This window comes from Fringilla coelebs (assembly GCF_963513975.1).
Source record: "Fringilla coelebs genome assembly, chromosome: Z".
NCBI lineage: Eukaryota > Metazoa > Chordata > Aves > Passeriformes > Fringillidae > Fringilla > Fringilla coelebs.
In genome coordinates this window covers 64988633-65011908 of record NC_140031.1, presented here as the reverse complement: position 1 = coordinate 65011908, position 23276 = coordinate 64988633, and the positions used below count along the sequence as shown (strand labels likewise).

The following is a 23276-nucleotide window of genomic DNA, read 5'->3' as shown; positions in this document are numbered from 1 at the left end:
AGGGTAAATTTTAATTACTCTCTGAAACCAATGGGTTGGACAACCTCTCCTTGCAGCCCCTAAGCACTGTGCATTCTGTTCTGTAAATCAGGTGCTTTATTATTAGATCCGCTGTAGCAGAAAATGAAATGTAAAACTGGGTGTAGACTTATTTTAGACACAGTAGTAGCAGAATTAAGTAGGGAAATATCTTTGAATTAGGGGGAAGTCATTTAGGAAGAAATAGGAATGCTTAATTAGAGAAAATTATCTCTATCTAATTCTCGAAGGCTAATTGAAATGCTCCAGTCTTTTTCTTGAAAGGAAAAATCTATTTTAAAACTTAGATTATTATCATGGAATGTAACTTTTTTCCAAGAAAAAATCCTGTTGAAGTGGCATCTGAGTATTACGACAGAGATGTAAAATCACAGTGGGCCTCTTTTCTTTTATTAATATTTTATTCTTGGGAGGAGGAAGGTTGGGGGCAGGAAGAAGACAGGGAAAGCTGTCCAAATTTCCAAATTTCCATGTATACCATAAGTGCTAGAAACTTTGAGACCAAAATCTGTGTCTGTATGATTCTGAATCTTAAACGGAATAACAAAATAAACATTTAACCTCTTGACAAAAATCCCAGGATTTGTAAGGATGTCAGTAAAAATACTCCTTTTTTACAGGAGGTATGATATTGCAAGTTCCCAAAACATGTTGTTTTGATTGGTTTCAACTAAAGAAAAATCTTGTGTTGATTAGCTATCCGGGCTTTCGGTTGTTAAAGTAAGAGCTTGGGAGAAATGTTTGAACAATGTTTCCCAAAGCAGAATTCTGTCTTTCACCTGGGGTTTTGCAGATTGTGCTGTCTCTGAGGTGGCTGCAGATGATCATCTTGCAACTGTAGAGTAGCTGCAAAGACCAAAGCAAAGAGCACCCTTTGCATAACCAATATGTTCCAGTCTCCTTTGCCTTGGCTGAGACTCTTTTTTGCCTCACCTCTAATGCAGTAGTTCTCTTCCAGCTGAAGACACTTCCCTCCCCAGACACCTGGTACCTGATCCCTTGCGAAAGCTCTGAGGTTGCTCAAGAGAAGCCTTGGTTGGATTTTCCCTATTTTCCAGTTGGAAGAGGACATTACTCCTTTTCAGTCTGACCAGTTTCCTGTGCTGCCCAGGCTGATGCAAAGGACATTAGAGAAATATGATAAAACAGGGCCTGGACATGGTCTGTGACCGCCACTATCACTGTGAATGTGCTGCACCAGAATTTGTGGCTGTTGGCACCATACCTTTCTGTCCAAAGCATTTGGACACCAAATTCAGCTCTGACTTTCATTTGCCTTCATTCTCACAAGAACTAAAAGGAAGCCAGCCAACAGCTCCTCTGTCAGAAAACCCTTTTTCTTCCATAATCAGTAAAAACCTGCTGCACAGTTACATGTTTAGCATGAGTCCAGGCACCAGCCTGTGTATGGTCATCAGGCATGAGGGAGAGTTTGTATGGGACTCTCCAGGAAATTGTGTTGGGAAGTCAGCAGTACAGACCACACAGTAATAGCCTTTCATCTTCTGAGAGGTGGTAAACCTATTAAGTTACCTTTGGGAAGGATGAATGACATGTAGGCACTGGGTAGATAACCCATGTCTCATGACAGTATCTACAATTACCTAAAGAGAAGTTGTGGGCTATTTTTTTTCCTTTGGGAAATAAATTTTCTATGTAGTTATGCATCTTCTGCACCAGGGATACTTTGCTTCATCTTGTGTAAATTCTGTTTTTCACTGAAATTTTTGCGAAGAAGTGGGACAGATTCTGGCACGCTGGTCTAAAATAAATATGCAGTGATTGATATATTCAGTAGAATAATTCCATTCTGCCAATGTCACTGTAATAAACTTGCCTTTATTTGTTTTGTTTGTTTGTTTTATAACCCAGTTCTGACAATATTGTGTTTGGAAAAGCATTAGAAGTGTGGACCACTTTCCACAAAATGGTCAGTAGTCCACATCTTACATGAATATGATGTGGCAGCTTTGAGAGCAGAACACTGACTCGTGAAGTTATCTTTCTACCCTACAAGTCTTAATGTTAGGTACTCAAGTGGCAGTGAAATTCCATGATGACTCCTTTGTGCCAAAGATGGTGAGAAGGGCATGTACTGTTCTGATGACTTCTTTCACAGCTGTTTATTAGCATCTAGCTCACAACTTTTGTAATCAGGATCAAAACCAGTATTCTTCGTAAATGACAAAAAAGGAGTTACAGGAAAGCAATCAGCACATTCAGTCCTATGCTTTCAGGCAGAGATTATCCTTCAGCTTCACTGGAGGCTGGAAAGAAACAACCTACAAGCAGCTTACTTGGTAATAACTTAATGCCCAAGAGTTTGGTGTCTTTCCACGGAGCAGTAGGTGCTGGCCAAAGGATTTTAGTAGGGTATGCCGCTGGAGTTTTCTAGTGTCACAGACACTGTATTTACAAGTGCAATTAAATACTTTTGGAAGGGATTATGTAATAGCACATGGAACACGAGGAAAGTAAAGCCAGATTTCTGCTCTCATTTGGATTAACTTTTATGTGGAGCAAATGCAAGAATTCAAACAAAGGTAGTTCATATACAGCTACTGCACAGTCTGAGTCGGTTTGCTCCAAGCTGCCACATGCATCAGTCCATCCCCTCATCCTTCCTCCCAGTGCTCAGGCAGCTGCTAACCTGATGCTGTTGTGCTCTCACAGGAGGGTGGATGCTGTGTGAAGGATCAGGATCATATTTCTTGGCACTTGGTTTGCTCTCTGGTTATGCAGAACGTCGAATCCACCAGCCCAGGTGCCTGAAGCAGACGTCGACTCCTGCCAGCTGTCACCATCCGAGGGCAAGGCAGCAGCGTGGCTGTGCTCAAAATGATGGTTTCATATACCTCCAATTTGCATCTGTGATGCCCTAAACATGACAGGACAAATAGTGATGGGGAAAGGGAACTTGCAGGGGTAGGATGCAGCTGCAAAAACAGAAGACAGAGAAGTCTGCAGTGGCATGGCAGAGAAGAGGTGCGAAGACAGTGTGAAATGTAGAGGCAGAGAACATCAGATCTGCAAAAGGCTAGTGAAGGAAAGAGGCAGACAACAGCTAAAGTGGCTGAAATCAGTGTGGAGAGCTTTCACTGAGCAGGCCAAAGGGAGAAAGGGAAGTCTCTCCTTCTATTTTTAGCCAAGCAGCTGAATTACTCCACTTCCCTGCCCACGGGGGTCAGGCAGTAATGGAAACCACCCTCTGAGCAGCCACGGAGCAGGAGCAGGGCTGTGCTCTGCCTGCTGGTAGGGCTCATCTCCAGGCACTGTGTGATGGCATGTGCTGCAGCACAGACCTCCTCTCAGCTGGAGTTAAGGGAAATGAAAATGCTAAGGGAGTTGTCCAAGTTTTGGCACCTGATGGCCATCCCAGGGGACTGGGGCATCGAGGGCTGCAGGTGGCCCTCCCCTCTTGATTTTAGCTTGCCTGAGCAGGGGTGTGTTCCAGCCCGTGGGTGGGCTCCCCATTAGCCTTGTGCAGCACAGCCAGTCTCCATTTCTGCACTCAGTGCAGTGCCTGTGCCTGTGAGCCTGCGTGCCACATCATTTTGGGTATATTTGGTAAATCTTCAACTATTTAGAGAGATTATCTTCCTGATTTATCATCAAGCACCTTGTTCTTTTTCAGAGGGCAAGTCAGCGCAGCTAAATTAGGTTCCTGTCTTGCTTTGTGCTTTGAAAGAGCCGTTTTCTCTGTCTAATGACTGCAGAGTACATGCTTCCAGCTCACATGCTTAAGATAGGTTATGCTGTGGATGTACTACCGATTATTCCTGCCTTGTGAGGTGGCTTCATCTCGGAAATACAGATCAAGGATGTGCCTAGCTGAGAAAATAGGATGGGAGATGATGTATAAGGCTGAGGGTGACAAAGAAAGAGAGAAGATCAGAGCAGTCCTGACATGAGTGTTAATAACACTTACAAAGGCTCGGGTTTCCTTCTCTGCAGGGAGTCCATGGAGTTGTATTCTCAGGAGCCATTGTTGTCAATGGTGGTCTGTGGGGAATTATAAAAAAATCATTCATTATACAGATATTTTAGTTAATTTTTTTTTTTACTTTAATTTTTTTCTTTCATCACAACACTGAAGCTGGTGTTTGAGGAAGAAATGGGTGAACCAACATCACCTTTTTGTGATTTAAAGGTCTATGAAGGGAAGAGAAGAGAAAGTGAAATGTAGCCGATAATTCACTACTGCCAGTTTCATATCTTTTATGCAGAACATGGCCATCAGGCTTAATTTTTGGTTTTGCATTTTTGAGTTCTTATCCACAAAGGATGGGCACAAGGGGACCACAAAGGATGGGGGTTCCATGTCTCTCTACTGAGACAATCCTTTGCAGTTGAACTTGTGGCCTGTGAGGAGCCAGGCTTCGCTGTGGTTTGCCAGGCTGTGTGGCTTGCAAAGCATGGGTTATTGCACCCTTGCTAGTGGTGCCCTAGGAAGGGGCAGAGCTGATTCATCCCCTGCAGATTGAGAGTGCTGTGAATGTGGCGACCACAGCCACAAGGGACAGAATGTAGTACAAACATCACAGGGCACCTGTGGTGACAAAATAAACCATCTCGTCCTGCTGTGTCTGGTGTCCTTGCTTAGTTTATATTTGTGGGTATGTATGGCTTATGGTGAGAACAAATGCTCTTGCCCAGAGGCTGCCTGGAGGGAAGAAGGAGGAGCTGGTGCTGAGTTACAGCAGAGCAGGACAATCCCTCCCCTGCCCTGCTGGTGATGCTGTGCCTGATGCCCCCCAGGACATGAGTGGCCATCCTGGCTGCCAGGGCACTGCTGGCTCATGTTCGGGTTGCCATGGACCAGGACCCCCAGGGCCCTTTCCATGACACTGCTTCCAGACTTTTGTTCCCTAATCTGTCCATACACCCAGTCCCATGTGCAGAATCATCACCTTCCCTTATAAATGACACACAGTTGGTGATTGCCCAGCCCTGTAATTTGTTAGGTCTCCCTGCAGAGCCTCTCTGCCTTTGAGGGAGTCAAGACTTCCTCCCAATATCTCCCTTGGCTTTTGAATAACTGTTGAGCTGAATTTGGGCAATTGATGCCAGCTGCTGCTCTGGGTCTTTCAGCTGGTGAATGCACTGAATGCACTGAGGCAGACCTGAGTGCAGCAGCTCTCCTGTTGAGCTCAGAGCTGCTGTCTGCCTGCTGGCCCTGAGCAGGAAGGCAATCACCCCACACACCCTGCCGAGCTTGTGCAATGGGATCTTGCTGTAGCAGCCGCTTTTTATGGCTGAGAGTCACCACCAGCTCAGGACTGGCTAGGATCTCTGACCTGGCACTCCCTTCTTCCTGCACCAGACAAACCAGCCTGCACCTCTGGAGCAGCACTGAGAGTTTAGTGGGGCTGTGCCCAGCAGTTAATAGACAGAAGCTGGGCAAACAACCTTCTGCTGTATCCCATGTCTGCTCCAAGGTCTGGCCCTGTGTGCCAGTGCAGTCCCAAGGTGGGGATGGATGTCATTCTTCTGCAGGGCAAGTTTCTGCAAAAGAAGAAATGTAGGAACTCCTCTCACAGCTGAATGAAAAGCATATGAAAAGCAGAGGAAAACAAATGCTCAAATATCAGTCAGTCAGCATCTCTGTCCTGATTTAGAAAAATGCCTTGAATAAGAGGTCACGCTGCCTTGGTCCCCACCTATCTTCTGGCTGATCTCAGGGACTCCAAGGTTCACTTTTCCTTGAAGGGAGACAGGAAATTAATTTTCACTGGGGATGCCAGTAGAAGTATCTGCTGAGAATAGGCAGTATTCCTCTCACAGAAAGGCTGGAGATGGGCTTATCTGCCTTCACCAAAGGGCTATAGGTGTAACAATGGATGATTATCAAGGGGGTTTTGGAGCTGGTTGGTAGAATAATTTTAATATTGTTGAGATTTTATTATACCTGAGATGTGTTGGGCTACTGAGAGCCTTGGGCAGACTTTTTTTATTATTGCTTAAGCTGACATGATGCATCACTGTTGGTACCTGCTCCCAGCTAGATCTGATACAGCGACTGTCTGTACCTGCTGTTCTGGTTGTGAAGTTTTTTCAATCATGCAGATTCTGCAGATAGGATCAGTGCTGTGATTTGAATATGAAATGTTGGGGGTATAGAGAAACAATGAGATTTTTCAGGAAGCTGAAAGGCACACAAACAAGACTTCAGTGATGCTGCATGTTTGATTCTTGGCTCATTTGGAAATCCAGCAGATGAAACCATCTTCTTCAAATTTTGCTGGCAGATGTATGAATGGAGCACTTTTCCCTTTCTGGCTTTACTTGATGATTCCAGGCAATCTGACATTTCTTCTTCTGCTTCAGACCTGCTGTTCCCCAGCCTGCATCCTCACAGGAAACACATGGGTCACAGTGGTTTACAAGAAGGTATTTATTTCTTTGGCTTCAACTCAGAATCTAATTTGCTACATGCATTTTGAGGTGCACATAAGCAGATACCTCAGGCAAGCTAGGAGAGTGACTAGGAGGCAAGGATGTGCTGTGGATGCACCCTGGAAGTGCTGCTCTGTTATGTAATGAGGACCTGGGCTCGACGTGAGCGTTCGGTCACAGGCTTGGACACATCCCTGCCTCTCCCAGCAGGTTCAGGCAAAGCTGCTGACATGCACAGCAGCTTCAGTGCTGCTTCAGTGTCTGCACAATAAGCAAGGCTGAATGTACATGGTTTTATTGCTCTCTCGCCTATGCCAAACCAACTCTAGGCAGTGCCTTGGTTTTGGGGACAAATGAGGGGTAAAGAAAACAAGGAAAAAGAGAGAAAACAAGACAAGCTGTTGGTAGCTGTTACCGTTCAGTTCAGACAGATGACAGCATTTTAATATCTCTTGCATGGTATCCAGGGGAACCTCAGGAGCTCCCTAGCAACAATACAGCAGGAAAAGGAAGTGTCTTAATCCCTGGAGGTAATGTGTTTGTGCAGAGCTATTGGTCTGCTGGCCCTATCTGTCCTGGTTGTAATGGTATGGAGAGCTGCTACCTCCTTCCACAAAACTGCCAGGCAGCAAAAATGGCAAAGGCAGCAATTTCTGGAACTGAGACAAAGGAGCATACATAATGTAAGGAACCACGTGGCCAACCCATGAGAAAGGAAATACTTCTTTGGTTGTTAACTGAGATGCGTGGCCAGTCTGTGTATTTTATAGAATAAAGCTGTTGTCATCTATATGTTACCACTCTTCTCCTAAAAATACACCTTTTCAAGTTCCTTTCCTCCTCTTCTATCTCCATTTAATCATCCCTTTATCCATATCTAATGTTTCCTTGTTTCTGAAGATGACATATGTGATCCTGCCATTGTTCCCCTTACTGCTCTGCTGTAAGTGGATCATGACAAAACAGGAAATCTTTGCTCCCTCAGGACTGGCTTTATAAAGGATCCCAAATTTCCTTGATGGTAAGGCTTTCCTTAGGCTTCCAAAGGCCTAAAGTAGTTCTCTAAAACAAGAAGGTACTAAGATCCTCTAGGAACTGAGAGACCACTGACACTGGAGACAAACGGCTCCATGTCAAAATGTCACCTTACAAAATTGATTTTAGATTTTTAATTTTGAAATTGTGTTTAGACATGTCTCCCCTTTATTATATATGGCATCAGTGCACCTTTAATTTCCTCTGCATTTGAGACTTGTTCACCTGTTGTTATTCCCCCGAAGGGCACCAAGACAGGGCGAATTTTGCATGAGTTCAACTTTGGCAAAAGGCAGTACCTGAGGGTTGGTGTGTCCCTCCAGTTCTTCCAGCCCTCTGCTTTGTTCCACTTGGCTAAGCTGATGCATAAATCTCTGTAACCAAAATGGAGCTGTTAAAAAAAAACCCTACCTCACTCTCTCATCATAAAATCTTGGAAAAAAAACTACTGTATTTCTCTGTTATCTCCGCATGTAAGCTTTGTGCTTGGCAGGCACAGGTGCATTTTTTCCAGAGAGGGGATCACTAGGAAAAAGCTCATAGTTGGTCTCAGATGTCCATGGGACTGGTAGCTCCCTTCTGTTGCTCACCAGGGTGCAATTTCCAGGCACCATGTTAAGGGAAGTGCTGCAGACACCTGGAACAGAGTGCGCCTTTCTGGCTGGGAATGTCCGAAGCATTTTGTCTAAAACATTGTGTTATTTCCCTAGATTGTTTGGATGGTTGGAAAGGAATGGAGCGTTCTTTCCCTGTGGCATACATTGCTTTCCCCTGCCCTGACATGAAAAGTTTTCCTCACTAAAGGAAACGTGGATATAGCTGTGCAATTTTGCTGTACTCTAGAGTACTCTGAGTAGAGGGGAATAACATTTGCCTCACCACTGATGCACATTGCACTGCAGACACCTTGTCATGGTGTGTCTCTCCTCTGTTCAGCTCTGCCATGGATACCTGCATATTATGACACTTTCAACATCAGCAAGGTATAATTTTGCCAGCTTCATAGCCATCCACTATCTCCTCTGCTTGGTCATTTGGAGATGAATCTGCGTCCCCCCACCCAGTTTGGTGCTATTGCAGCATTTCAAGCCATGATGAGCTGAGCAGAACTTGGGCTGATGATTCATTACTGGAAGAGTGCTGAGCATACAAATGAGAGGGTACAATCAGCAGTGAGGCTTGCTTTGCATATTTCTGCTCTGCTTTGCTTCAGCAGTAGGAACATTTCTCAGACCAGCCTGCAATGCTCTGCAGACGCGATGGCAGCCTCGCCAGCGATGTGGCACTGTAGAAACTCCTCTGACAGGCACAGGCAGTGAAAGGAACCCTGCACTTACTGAACGTGAAGTGCTGCTGGCATGCCCCTCTGCTAAGCTCCTCCTTTCCTGGGGGGCTCCATCAGTGTGTTTTATTAGTCAGGCGAGTGAGGAGTTCAAACCAAGACTGAAAGAAAAATAATGGACGTATGCATGTCACTGCCTGCCTCATATAAATCAGTGTGCAATGATGAGCCATTATTATTTGTGTGCTTCTAGCTACTTGTAGATGGCCACAATCCAGATTAGATGCTCTCTGTGCCAGTACATCTGATTGTCAATAAGAAGCAGCTGGACTCAGCTGAAGCAAAAGCTTTTTCCTGCATATGACAGAAGAGTGTTGCTAAAGTTGGCTGACTCCCGGGCTGTGTAGGATATATTCCAACAATAATGTTGTGGGATTTTTTTTTTTTTGCTAATCACTTTCCAGCTTTTTTTTTTTTTTTTAAGAAATGTACTCAGAATTTCCCATCATGCATTTTGCAAAGCTGACAGTCAGCACTTTACGTGTTCTTTTCTTCTTCTGGTGATATGAGGTAGGGTTTTTTGTGTAATTCTATTGACTGTAGTGATTTTATTTCCATTTGTCCACATCAAAGTGGTCAGAATCAGGACCTGACATTTATTCACTGGTGGCTGAGAGGCAGGTGGAGGTGGTAGGTTATAAACATCCGTAAAGAGCACAAAAGGATTAAGATACCAGCCCTGTTACAGAAAAATCTCCTGTTAATGCTTTGGTGGCCAGCAGAAATTTGTAGCTCACTGAAACCAGCAAGTGTGGTGTGGTAGACTGAGAGCTCACCCATGTTCATGCACACACGTGAGTACATGAGTCCTGCATGCAGCTCTGGGATCTCAGCGCAGAAAGGATATTGTCCTGCTGGAGCAAATCCAGATGAGGCCACCAAGATGATCAGAGGAATGAAGCATCTCTCCTATGAGGAAAAGCTGAGAGAATTGGGATTTTTCAGCCTGGAGAAGAGGCAGCTTCAGGATGATCTAATTTGGCCTTTCAGTAACTGAACGGAGCCTAAAAGAAAGAAGAGGAGAGATTTTTCCAAGAACATGTAGTGACAGGGCAAGGAGAAATTACTTCTAACTGAAAAAGAGCAGGTTTAGATTAGAAATAAGGAGCAATCCTTTACTGTAAGGGTGGTGAGGCACTGAAACAAAGAAGCTGTGGCTGCCAGATACCTCAAAGTGTTCAAGGCCAGGTTGGATAGGGCTCTGAGCATCCTGGTCTAGTGAAAGGTCTCCCTGTCCATGGCAGGGGTGTTGGAAGTAGTTGGCCTTTAAGGTCCCTTCCAACCCAGGCCATTCCATTATTCTGTGATTCTCTGACTTATGATCTCTCTAGGGAAGCAGAGGAGCTGGACTGTTACACTGCCTCCCAGGTGCCAAAATGGCCTGCTGTCTCCTTGCATTACAGCGATTTGTGTTGAGGTTGTAGTGGTATTTCTGGGTTGAAGTGGGTAAATGTTTGTTCTGATGATGCACTCTGATGCCCATCTCCTCTGAGCAATACAGTTATTCATAGAAGCGAGGAAATTTAGCATGCAATAGCTCAGGAAACTCACTCTTTCCTATTTGGAGCTCTAATTAGAGCAATTAATCACTGCTGCTTCTGCCATCTAAGCTTTCAGGCTAGAATATATTGTCCTCTCTTGTCAGAGCAGAAATGTAAAAATGGTTTCCCTTTACCTGACACTTTGCCAGTACAGCCTTTATCAGTGTCTGTCTCCTACCAGCTTCTATCTTTCCTGAGAGCTGGAGCTGAAAATGCAAAGAACAAAATGATGTGACTGTTCCAAAAGAAAGAAGAGGTGTGAAATTTTAAGAGATCAGCTTCTACTCTGTTTACGTGGGTTTTAGCTGGATGTCTCCATTTGCATTACCTCTCCTGGGAATTTCTTTTGGGGTTCCATACTGCTGTAACAAGGTGACCATTTCTTTCTGGGAATGTGCCCAGGAGAGGGCAGGATGAGGATTAAGTTGCTTATGTGTGTTTTAACTCCCTTTGGCTGGTCCATCAGCATTCAATTTAATTGGTTAAATGTGATTGTCATTCTGCTCCCCCTGCTTCCCCACGTATCATTGTGCATCAGGTGATAGGCTGTAGGGGCTGGGCATCACAGGACAGCAGCCTGGCCCTCTCTATCTCAAACTGCATCACTCTCTAAGTTAGGGAGATCAGTGCTTTGGTCTCTCTTCTGTGTGCTCTTGTGACTCTACTCCTTCAGGAAAGAAAGGCATTTCTTTTGGCACCTGACCTGGTGTGCTGCACCCTTGAGTGCACTGAGGGTCTCCGCTGCTGAGGATGTCAGGGGTCCCAGTATAAACTGAGAAGCTGAAGATCTGAACAGTACCCTGCTTGTCTTTTTTTCCTGAGAAAAACTGTGGTGGAATCTTTCTGTCCACAGACTGCAGATTCCACTGGGCCCCCCCAGGGATGGGGGAAGAGTCGGGTGTGGCTCCATGATGCTGGCAGTGCCTGCACTTCTGCTGAGATTTAGGGCTGAGATTAGGGGTGCTCCGATGTTCTGCTGCAGTGCCAAACAGAATGGATGAGCTTGGCTCTGCAGTGGCAGTAGGGAAGATGGAGATGGCCATCTGTCCACAGCCAGCATACATATTTTTCACACACACAGAGCCACACATGCCTGAAAAGTCCCAACATGGAACTATGAACACAGAAAGTACTGGATTGCAGGTCTAGTCTAGTCGTGTGTAGAAGTTTTTGAATATCGTCTAGAGACTTGCAGCATTTCCAGCTGCATGTATAAGGGAAGTTGAAATTCATGGTCTTGTTAGCCTTTGCTAACATTATGAATGGTCTGACAGTAGCATTGTGAAATATCAATTTTCTTTTGGTGTACTTTCTGCTGCTTCCTTATCAGTCAGCTTCAATACCTCTTACAATGAAGCAATTCTCTGAATCTGAGATGTTAACACTAATGTTTGTCTTTTTGCTGTCCTTGATGAAAAATTAATGAACCATGAATGAATCAACACTTCTTCCTTGTTTATGCTTTTTTCCTTTTCATGCTTGGATGCCAAGATGCATTTACTGAAACACGGGAACAGTTGCTTTTTGACTTCTCAGATAAATCCATCCAGGAAAACTTCCAACAGAGATCCTCATTTTTGGACCTCTAGATCTCGCAGACCTTAAGCAGACAAGAATTGCCACAGCCCTTCAGTGAAGGACAGCCCAGAGCAGCTCATAGCTCTCATAATGTGCCAAATATCATTTGTTGCTCATTTCTACTTATTGCCCCACCAGCTGATTGAGTAATTCAGCACACCATTAGCAGGCTCTCCCCATAAGCAAAGAGGCAACAGAAAGTGTGCACTTGGCATTTCTGAGCTGATCCTTTGGAGAAGTTGCTAGAGGAAGCAGAGGATAAATATTGGACCCAAGACACAACTTAATGCCTCTGTTGTGAACATCTGCAATTGGATCCCTTACTGTTTTTGGAGGGGGAGAGAGAGGATACCAATAAAGACATTTAGTTCTTTTCCCTTTCCACTTGACTTTAACAACTTCCTTTAGCAGAAGTGACCCAGAAGCAGCTCCCCCAATGCAGCCAAGCTCTGGCTGCACCCAGGACCACTGCACAACAAGTCTGGAACTTAGCACTGTGACAGAAACTGCTTTCCTCGTTGTGGTAGCACAGAGGAGCATTTCTCCTGGGCTGTGCATGTCCCACCTCACCCGCTCTCAGCACATCACAGCACGGCACCACAGCACTCCTCTCTCAGGGGCCAGGAGCTCCCCACACTGGGTATCCAGGTCCTGGATCCGTGTGTCACAAGAGACAAATGCTTCTTCCCACTGACAAGACAAGCTCCATTGCTTAGGGGAACATGAAGCTCAATGCAGCAAACAATGGTCCAGGTAAACCTGGATGAGGATGGTGCCTTTCAGTACATTTCTAGTTGTTCTCCAAGGACCTCACTGAGGAGGAAGTCTCTGTGCTAGCCAAATGCATTTCTATGCAGCTATCATCTCCCAGTTTGTTGAGAGAAGCACCCTTATGTTCCATTCAGAATAACAAACCATATTTCTTAGCAACAGTTTTGAGAAGAGCTGTATCAGAATTTCTTTCTTTTTGATTTAGAGCAAAAGATGAATCAGAAAGCAGAATATGATTTTTTTTCAGTCTTTCAGTCTTATTTTGGAGGTAGCAATTTTTTCAATTCTAGTAATTTTCAGTGCCCAGGTCAGGAGGATATGCTACTGGAATTAACATAATTTTTGATTACACATCAAAAGGTTTTACTACAGATTAAGTAGTTTTCAACACTTACATTTCCATTTCCTATTTTCCTGGGAGTCTAATTCAGACAATCTGCATACACCAGTAGCTTCTGTGTCATTCAGGAAATGGTAAATATTCTAAAATGCAAGGAAATAGAAATTTCTCAGTGGCTCTTTCCTTTCCAGTGAAAGTATGAGCTTCGTTTCTAGGAGCCATTGGACCTAGACATATCAAGATCAGCCTCTACTCAGATCCACCACTGACAATCCCTTAGGCATACATTTTAATCATGAATGGATGGCAGCTGCATAGACCTTGAGACTGTACATACCTCATCCAAAATCCATGACTGTCTGATTGCCTGTAACTTCCTTTTTTGTAGCACAACTTTGTGCTGTTGCCTCCGTCCTTTGTGAGGAAATGCCAGAATTTGAATCCTGGCAAGTAAGGCCTCATCTGCACCACGTGTCAAACTCCTTATATGACCTCTACTGGAATTGGTGGCACTCAGTAATTTGTAGGACAGCTCTACTTAATCTCCCCAAATTTAATAATTTAAATGCCTGGAGATTTCACTGAGTATTTTTGTGAGATGAGCTTTCATTTAAAATGTAGAACCTGGGAGAAAAAGCAAATTCTGAAAGAACCTTCTCTAAACCTAAGTATTAGGTTTCCAAAAATATAAACCCTGAAAAATAATCCTTTTAGATATTATAGGTATTCTTCAATTCTCAAATCTTAATATAAAACCAATGAACGCTTTGGAACGTTTAGTCCTCTGAACCCATTAAGAGGATCATGATAAGCTTTCTCTCCTCCCACACTTCACTTTATCCTCTGCTAACAATGGCCACAGAGGAGACAAACTGGTAAGGATGCTGGAGGTATTTAGTAGGTGTTTAAATCCTACCTGCTGAAGTGAAACAAATGATTCATTTGCAAAGACCATGAAATGAATTTCCCCATCAGACAGACCTGTGCCAGAAGTAATCCATAAGTGAAACCCTGGGAACTTCTGCTAAGTTGTTTTGCTATGGGAATACATCAACACTTGACTTTTCTGTGTTCTGGTGATGAGTCAGTATGTGTTTTTCTCTAGAAGCATTTCCTTCCACAAAGCTTAAGGAGGTCTTCCAGATATCTAAAATTCCACAACCAAAGCAGTGGCAATCTGCAATGTCATCTCCACTCCTGCCTCAAGGTAAATTCACTGAAGGTTCAGGCATTTGGGTCTGAAAAAGGAATGGAACAGGACAGCAGGACTTTTTCCTTTAAAGGAAATACACCTGAGAGAGTCTTTTGTCTTCTTAGATGAATTGGTCTTCAACTACAGACACTCTAGGCTGACATCAGGGAGACAGAGCCATAAACTTCAGCTGAACTTCCCCATGGTGCCCAAACACTGGCTAGAAAGAACATAGCACACCTGGCCAATAGAAAGCTAGGCAGTTACTTGGATCACATTTTTAGAAGAGCAATTTGAGGATTTCACTCTTCAAAAGCTATGCAAGGGAAGAATTTCAGAACTGGTAGTGTAAGAAGGAGAACATGATGTACTCAACTTAAAAGCTCAGATTTCTTCTAGTTATTTTGTTTGGGCAATGCCTCCTTTAGAGCAGGAAACACTGTATGCTGAATTGTTGCAACAGGTAATTGAAGATTTTCCCCCAGCACTCCATTAGCCTCTGGATTTCCTGAAGTCCATCTGTTATCTGCTAAACTGTTATTAGATGAGCTGCTGCTGATTCTGGAACATACACCAGCCCTAATCCCATGCCATTAACTACTGAGAGATAATTAAGAAATTTAAAAACTGGACAGTGATCATGACAAATTTGAGTCTTACCCTTATGCATTTTAATTGGAAATATGTGCCTGTATTAGAGTAACTCTAGCACATGTATAGAGTGCCATCATACAAAATGAACAGATTTTTACCAGCATTTATCCAAAATATTTGAACATCTTGTAACTGAGAAATACCTGACTTATGGAAACAGACTCAACTTCATGGAAAAACCTGAAATTTTATACCATGGTTCCACTTGTACGAGTTGTAAGTACCTGAAAACCAAGTTTTGTAACGAAAATGGTAATTAAATACTAGTTTCAGTTATTATTACTATCAGACATCCACCTAAGACAATAAAGAATATGAAATGAAGAGCATTAGGCTTTTCTTATAGGATATGCTGTGCTTTAAAACTTATTTTATTGATCCTAAAGTTACAAGATCAATTACTGACATTTTCTTGAGGATCAATCTTGGATTAAATGGCAAAATGAAGAAAAGGTTTTCATATGTACTATATCCAAAAGCAGAAACAGATTGCCATTCTGTGAACATTCAGAAACCTTTTCTGATTATTAAACAGTATGTCTGAAATATATCTAAGTTATACCAGCCGCCATAGCACTTTTTGGTGAACCAAAGAAGTCCTACAGTGAAATCAAACTTTGAGTAAAATCTGTACTACTTTAATACAATTTCCCTCTAACATACTTTTTTCCTGTTTTTAGATTAATGTATATACTGTCTGTCAATTACAATGCAAAGTATAAGTAAGATTTAAGCAAGGATGTTGGAGTGTGAAAATAATTCATGTGAATTGCTAATAGGCTGGTGGGAATAATTTTTTTCCACATGAAGGCAAATCCTGTCTCATCAAAGACAGCAGACTTGATTTTCCACCGTTTCAGACCTTGACTAGCCACTATTACCTGCAGAAGGAACACGAAAGCTGAGAGCAGCCTGCTACTAAATCAGTACTTGACTGTGACCAAAACAGTAGTATTGAACCTATTCTTCCCTCCCTTTGAACAGATGTGAGTAAAGCTGGAAGCAAATTAAAACAACAAGCCATAAGGCAAAAAGAAGTCTTGTCATTCCTTCAGGTAGGCAAAATGGAGATTTGATAGCACATACATGTTTCTCTTCCCTTCTCCCCGGTTCTGCCACTTAAGGCAGAAGCCTTGCATTTATCACCCTTCAGTGACAGGAATTGATCAGGGTTGCATTCACCTTGACATTCCTGTGATGGAGAATGGGAAATAAAGGGACAGTATGAGTCCTCTCAGGTAATTAACCTAAGCTCCAATGCTTCCCACACCAGCCTATTTTCAATTTTGGCACAGTATAGTTTATACACTCTAACATTATTGCTCAGAAGATAGAATGATGACTCAGGTTTACTAAAAACAGCTTCACAATACTGCAATCATGCCTGTGAAGCTTCATCTCATATCCTGTATTTGTAAGTTTCTTCTCACTGAGAAATAAATTTGTGTGGTGTTTTGTGTTTTGTCAGAAAAGTTAGTCACCAGACACCTGAACACTGATATACCATCTTTAATAAAACATGGCTTGTTTGGTCAATTTGCCTGCCAATTTCTTTTCCTGCTTTTAAAAACCTGTGTATAACACCATAGGTGACTTCCGTTAATACTGCTGTTCATAGAAATCACAAATAACTGAGAAATGATATGCCACTGCTGCATCCTGTCATGCCAGAAGATCGAGATTACTTTGAAGATTATTTAGAGTAGGTGTTACATATCACTTGTGCCCAGATCCACTGAAGTCAATGAAACAACGCCTACTGGCTTCTGTGGGAGTCTGACTTGGACATTATTCTGGCAATCTGTCCACCACTAAATTAAACTATTCCAGGGATAAAAGCCCAAATGAAGAAAAGTAGAAATTTGGGAACTAAAATTGAGCTGCAAATAAATATTCTAATTCAATGGCATCCTGAAAAGACTTAAATAAAACACAAACACACTTACACAGGCATGTACACACACACACATACAAAAAAAAGTTATGACTTTAACAATCTTAAAAATCCATAGTCTAAAATTGTTTACATTTAAACAATTGAGCATAATAGGTAGCTTTCTTGACTTTCCATTTATTTCCCTGAGCACTGATCTTTGGAACATCTGGAGTTTCAGAATTGTCTAGTTCATAATTCCTAAAATAACTATCTTAAGTAAAATGCTGTCTTTTTATGACAAAAAATCAATTCCTTAAGTAAAACTAGGATACAGCTTCCATGAACTACAATGTATGTAGCCAATTTTTAAAAAACCAACAACTATTATTACGCATCTGCATCTGTATTTAGGCACCTAGCTGGTTTGTCTGTTTTCCAAAATCACTCTGCAGTCTAGCAGTTCCCATTTAATTCAGTATCAGGTACTATGCTGTCTCAAAAACTCATTCAATTGGAGACCTACATAAGAAATTAGTTTCCCTGCTTTAGTTACTCATTTTGCAAAATCTCATTCATATGAGCAATAAAGTATGCTATGGAATTGGTCTTGTGCCTAAATCAATATTACAGGCAAAGATTACTGGACTTCTCACTTTCCCATAAGGGGTTAAGAAGGTGCATCTGCAGAGAGGCAGCATAAAACCAATCTTCAGTACTAAAATGGGACCTAGCTAGGGCATATGTTTTAGACTGGCATTCCACACCAGGAAATATGCTGGCCAAAAGGAGCTCTATTTTAAATTTCTGCTATTTAGAACTACTTGACAAATTGGCAACTGCTGCTTTTCACTCTCTTCTCTAGACTAGAGCTTTAAATGTGAGCTTCACAGACATCAGTTTGCAACTTTAAGACTTTTCAGGCATTCTGCATTTCAGATTATACAAAGTGTGCAAGTCAAAACATTTTAGAAAACAACAGTGCAGAGGTTTTTTTGAATATTTTAGAATCAAATCTCTCTCTCTCCAGTTCTAAGGCTGCAAATTACGTCAGCCTCTCTGCAGCTAAAAAGTTCAAAATAATTTTCCACGAACCACAGAAATAGACTGTAACTTTGCATACTCTTAACTCTCTCTCCACTCCGTCTCCCCTCCTCTTCCACCTTCCCCCCGCCCCCCCAGCCCCTGGGTAGCTGATACACTGGCATTATGCAGCAGGCTCCAAACAAAGGATTAACAAAAAGGCTACTTTGCAATACTTCATTTCAATATACCTTAACTGGAGGAGGGGGTATTGAACCAAATGCAAGCAGGTTCTTCATGCAACATGAAATCAAGCCTTTGTCTGTTCTCAAATGATGTAATAAAATATGCCGCATCTGATTCTCTTTAATTAGCACTTTTCTTATGCTATCTGTACTGGCATTCCACAGCAGAATCCAAGAAGGAGGATTTAGCACTTCTTCTCTTTGCAGAAACCCTTTTTAATACCTCAAAGTTCACGAAGAGTTAACAGCATACGATCCCATCACTTTCCCCCTCCCCCTTTTCAGAAATTAGACTGGCCTTTCTTTAAATAAACAAACAAAACAAACAAACAAACAAAACCCTTGCTTTAAAATAGGAGTATAAATACTGTTTTGAAAACACATTTGGAAGATGTCTTCCAGGATGGTTTATATATATATATTTTTTTTTCCTTTAAAACTGTGACTACTGCACCAGTTAAGGCTGTTTACAAGATATATATTTTTCAAATAAAACTTTTAATATTCAAGCTTACCAGATTGATGAATTGTAACAGGTAAAATGGAACTCTTTACAAGGTAAACCATGTAGTTGTACAAAATAGAATTATACCCTTCACCTGTGCAAAACAAAAAGAAATCCTGCCTTGCATTAAAAACACAGAACCTGTTTACAAAAAGGAATGTGTACTACATTTGGACTTCCTTTTTAACTGCCATATCCTAGCAACATCTCAGTTATTTTAGTAAAGGAACTAATCATCAATTTTAAACTGCAGTGAATTTACCAAACATTTTCACTATAGACTTCTGAAAGCTTTTACAGTAAGAAGTTATCAACAAAAGCAGGCACGTTAGTGTACAAAAACGTTGTTGATTTTTTTCCTGTTTCTTTTTCAAAGTGCAGGTTTTTCTCAATGTGCATCTTACAAGACCAACGAATGTTTTAACTCACTAAATCTTAAAACAGAACTCAATTCTCCCAAGGAGTAGTGTAAACGTTAAAGATCCCCAATACACCTCTAGTAAACGTGACACAAATGTCTCTGCGTTGTTTAGAAATTTAGCTCTTTTGAGAGGTAAAGAAGCTTCATGACACCTTTTCCTTACACTGGCTGGTTATCATAAATGGGTAACTCTGGACTGCTAAAGCTGGAGACTGATGAATCACTTGAAGGAAACTAAATTTGGCTACAGAGGAGAGGCGACGGGAGCAACCAACCCTTAGGCGTTTCTTGCGCAGCCTTCGGAAAATTCAGCCGCCGGCGGACGAAGGGTCGGTGTGGGGGAGGGAAGGGGGGGAAGGAAGAGGAGAGCAGGGAGGGAGGGAAGAGAAGCTTCCGCAGAGCCAGAGGCACGGCGGCACGCCGCCCGTGTCCCGCTGCGCCCGCGACGGCGGGACCATCCCGTCGGTGGTGCGAGAACTGTCCCCGAGCCCCGCGGCTGCGAAGCGCCGGCGGGCCCGCTCCCGGCTGTCACGGCGATCCGGGGGCCGGGCGGAGAGCCGGGCGTCCCGGCGGCGGTCGGCGCTAAGTGCCGTGAGCGCAGGGCTCCCCGGGGTAGATCTCCTCGTAGGCGGGGGGGTGCTCGCTGGGCAGAGGGTAGCAGTAGGGATAGGAGGCGTTGAGCTCGGGGTCCATGGGCGAGTAGCCGGGCAGCTCGACGGAGGGATGTCCGCCACAGTGCACCTCCACGCCGGCCTCGTCGAAGACGTGGAAGACGCCCACGTTGATATAGGAGACGGCCTGGAAGGGGCAATCCCCGGGGCTGAGCTCGGGCTCGCCGCCGGAGAAGAGGGAGCCCTGGCTGTGGCGCGGCGCCCGCCGCCCACCGCCGCCGCCCCTCCGCCGCCGCCGCCGCCCGCCCGCCGCCGCTGCCGCCGCCGGGGCCGCTCGCCGCCGCCGCCGCCTCCGTCCGCGCTGCTGCGCGGCCTTGTAGTTCTTGACAAGAAGCAGGTTAAGCAGGCCCAGGAGGCACTCCAGCGCGTTGAAAACGGTGGAGAGCACCAAGCCTTGCTGGTAGTCCCGCAGCTTCTGGCAGCGGAGCGCCGCGGCGGTGCCGTCGGGGGCCGCGGGTCCGCTCCGCGGGCGGGCCGCGCCGCCGGGCTGCAGCAGGCAATAGTGCGAGTACTTCCTCTCCACCAGCGACACGGTGTCGCCGTCGATGACGGCGCCGGCGAAGGCGCTCAGCACGCCCAGCATGAACACCAGCACCCCCAGAAGCAGGAAGTTCTGCCGCCCCCCCGGCGACGCCTTCTCCACCGGCCCCGACGGCGCGGCCGCCGCCTCCGCCCCGCCGGGGCCGCCGCTCGCCGGGTCCGGGTCCCCGGCGGGGGCCAAAGCAGAGGCCGGTGCCGGTCCTGGGGCCGGTGCCGGAGCCGGCGCCACGGGCGCCTCGTCGGGCGGGCGACAGCAGAGCAGCGCAGCGGCGAGCAGCGAGAGGCCGGCGGCCAGCAGCAGCCCCGAGTAGAAGGCGCCGGCGGCGGTGCCCAGGCGGAAGGGCTCGCCCTTGAGCTCGGAGCCCAGCGAGAAGCACTTGAGGCCCACGGCGGCGGCGCTGAGGGCGCAGGCGAGCAGGAGGCAGCTGGAGAGCGCGGCGCAGGCTCCCCGCACGCTCCACTTCATCCTCCGCGCCGCCGCCGCCGCCGCCGCCCCGCCGTCCGCCTCATCCTCCTCCCGCGGCCCCCCCCGGCCCCGCGGCGGCGGCGGCGCGGCGCGGCGCGGCCATGCGAGCGCGGCGCTCCCCGACGGGGCGGCTGCGCTCCGCTCCGCTCCGCACGGCAGGCAGCTGCCGGCCGCAGTGAGCCGGGCGCGGCGAGCGCGCAACGCTCCCCCCACCGCCTCCCGGTCGCCGCCGCCTCCTCGTCCCCGCCCGCCCTCTCTTATCGCGGCGGCTGCGGGGAGGCGATTAATTATGGATGGAAGCCGCGGCGGGCGGGGGGACGGAGGGGGCGGCCCACCGGGCCGTCGCGGGTGGCGGGGGGAGAGTGCGACCCCCGTTGAGGCCGGGGGCGGCGGAGCTGCCCAGCCCGCCCTCCCACCCGCGTGGCGCGGGGGGGCCGCACGTCGCCCTCCGGCCGGCCCCGCACAGCAGAGCGCGGCTCGGGACGCGCGGCTCGGGCAGGGGGTGGCGGGGGTCTGAACACCCCCGCGGGTTCCGTTGCCGAGGACTGCTGCTTGTCTCCGTGTTCCTGCCTTCTCTCCCTCTCTTAATTTTATTTATTTATTTCTTAGCTCTTGCGGTCGCCAGGAGGCCGGCGAGCCGCCGTGCATCGCTGTGACCGCGTTGCGATCTGTCGGCCGCTCCGATGCAGAGAGCGAGTGGACCGAGCCCCCCACGCCGCGCTGCCCGGCGCAGGTCCTCCGTGCCGGCGGGGGCGGCGGTCCCTAGCCCTCTTTTTTTGGTGCACCGCCGGTGAACCCCTGTGGGATTGCACCCCGTGGGCAGCGGGGCTCGAAGGACGAATGGCCAAGGCAGGACCCTCGGGACGCCCCGTCCGGGAGCTCCTGCAGCGCCGGGGGTGGAAGCCTGGTTGGGGGTGGTGCCGCCCAGTTGCCCCGGTAGATGGTGGCCCGGCGACTCCTCGGGGAGCACCTGCAGTGGCCTTGTGAAGGAGGGGCTGGAACCTCAGCCTCGGAGCGGCAAGGGGTTCCTGAGGAAGGCTCTTCTTCGCCAGTCCCTTTTTCTTCCGGGAAGCTGTAGCCTTTCAGCTCCCCCATTTTCCCTATCTGCTGTGCGCACGCCAGCCTTGCTGGGTATTTTTAGCCGGAGCCGCTGATTAGCATTCAGGGGAGCAAGCGAGAGAGAAAAAGCAGTTTTCCAAATCGTTTTCTCTTCCAGCAGCTCAAGTGCACCTGTTGGTGGCAGGAGGGGCGTGTGTGGCGTTATCCGGTGCTTGGCTTTCTGCAGAGATGCGACCTTGCTGCCTCTGTCTCGTCGGGGTAGGCCCTCCTGGCACCTCCCTGAGGAGCAACAGCGCCCGGCTGTAATCTCGGGCAGATGGGCACAGGTCTCCTTTGCAGGAGCTGCTCCTCTCCGAGAGAGGTTTCTGGGCCCTGCATGGGGCTGTGGTCCTCCCAGGGGCACTCGGTGGGAGCCTGTCCTGCCTGGAGTGCAGCTCTCTAAAGGTTACAGTATCCAGAAGTATCATTGGCTCAGTATCCAAGAGCTCATATCCAAAAGGGATGGGCCATCCTGCCCCACACAGAGAAGGGAATTTTGCTCTCTCCCTCCTGTTCAGAAAAGGCCCATGGAGCGCCGAGTATGTGAGAAAACACAGAAGTCCTGACCAGCCTTTTTGTGTCCCTGGAGAAGGAGGTGGCTGGGAATGTGATCCCCAGTCATCCTTAACTCTTCCCAGGTTTTCCCTTACCTTGAGGACTGAATGTCTTGGCCTGCTGATCTGTGGCCGTGTGAAGATTTTGCTGTAGGATCTGTGACTTTGGCTTTGGCTCGGCTTGTGGTGAGTGCCTGGACTGCTGGGGATGATCTTCAGGTGTCTGGAAAAGAATTCACCCCATCACTCTTAAAACGTGAATGCATAGAGGACACACAGGATTTTATAAATTGCAGTATGCACCTCTTAAGATCTCTATTGAGCATCAAAATATTGCTTCCGAAAGCACACGTAAACTCTCAAACCAGCTGTTAATCCAGAGAATCCTGGCAGACACACTCTGAAGGATGAGGAGATGTAGTTAGTGGGGAGTAAACACTTAATGAACCATATATGTATAGAATGGGCAAAGTGCCTTACTCCCTGACACACAGCATAAACTTACATGTGGGGGAAATGTGTGATTTTTATAACTTGATCGTCAAGACCTTAAAAAAATGAAATACTTACTTGTGAATGGTGAGAAGATTAATTTAACAATAAATACAAAACTAAGAAAAGTTCTAAGCCTTTATGCTTCAATTTATTAATCAGCCTTTAACTTGCAATGGTTAGAATAGAAAAAGCAAACTTTCCATTGGCTGCAAATTGTTCGTTTTGTACAAAGCGTTCATCTTGGTGTTCCTTTCCATCTAGTTTTGGCAACTGCCAGAAGTAGTCAGGAAGGCTTCTCCAGCATGGTTCTTCAGGTGTTCCTACAGCTGTTTCTGGTCTTCAGTGTTCCTCGTCTTGAAAGTCATCTTCTAAAGAAAGGACCTTTTCCTCCCTGCGTTTGTGATAGAGACTGATCTTTGATGGCATCCCACAAAGCTGTGCATTGTGAGAGGCCAGGCTAACACACAAAGTTAATAATGCAATTAATAATTCTGCTG

At 46.1% G+C, this 23276-nt stretch overlaps 1 protein-coding gene across 1 annotated transcript; it reads right to left on the bottom strand.

The window, feature by feature from the left end:
* Positions 1–19122: 19122 nt before the first annotated feature.
* On the bottom strand, positions 19123–20632 carry TMEM271 (transmembrane protein 271; the record flags this gene model as incomplete). The annotated part of the gene is made up of 1 exon (XM_084225820.1): positions 19123–20632. The coding sequence occupies one exon, from the start codon at positions 20630–20632 to the stop codon at positions 19538–19540; it is 1095 nt and encodes a 364-aa protein (XP_084081946.1). The 3' UTR covers positions 19123–19537.
* Positions 20633–23276: the final 2644 nt, after the last annotated feature.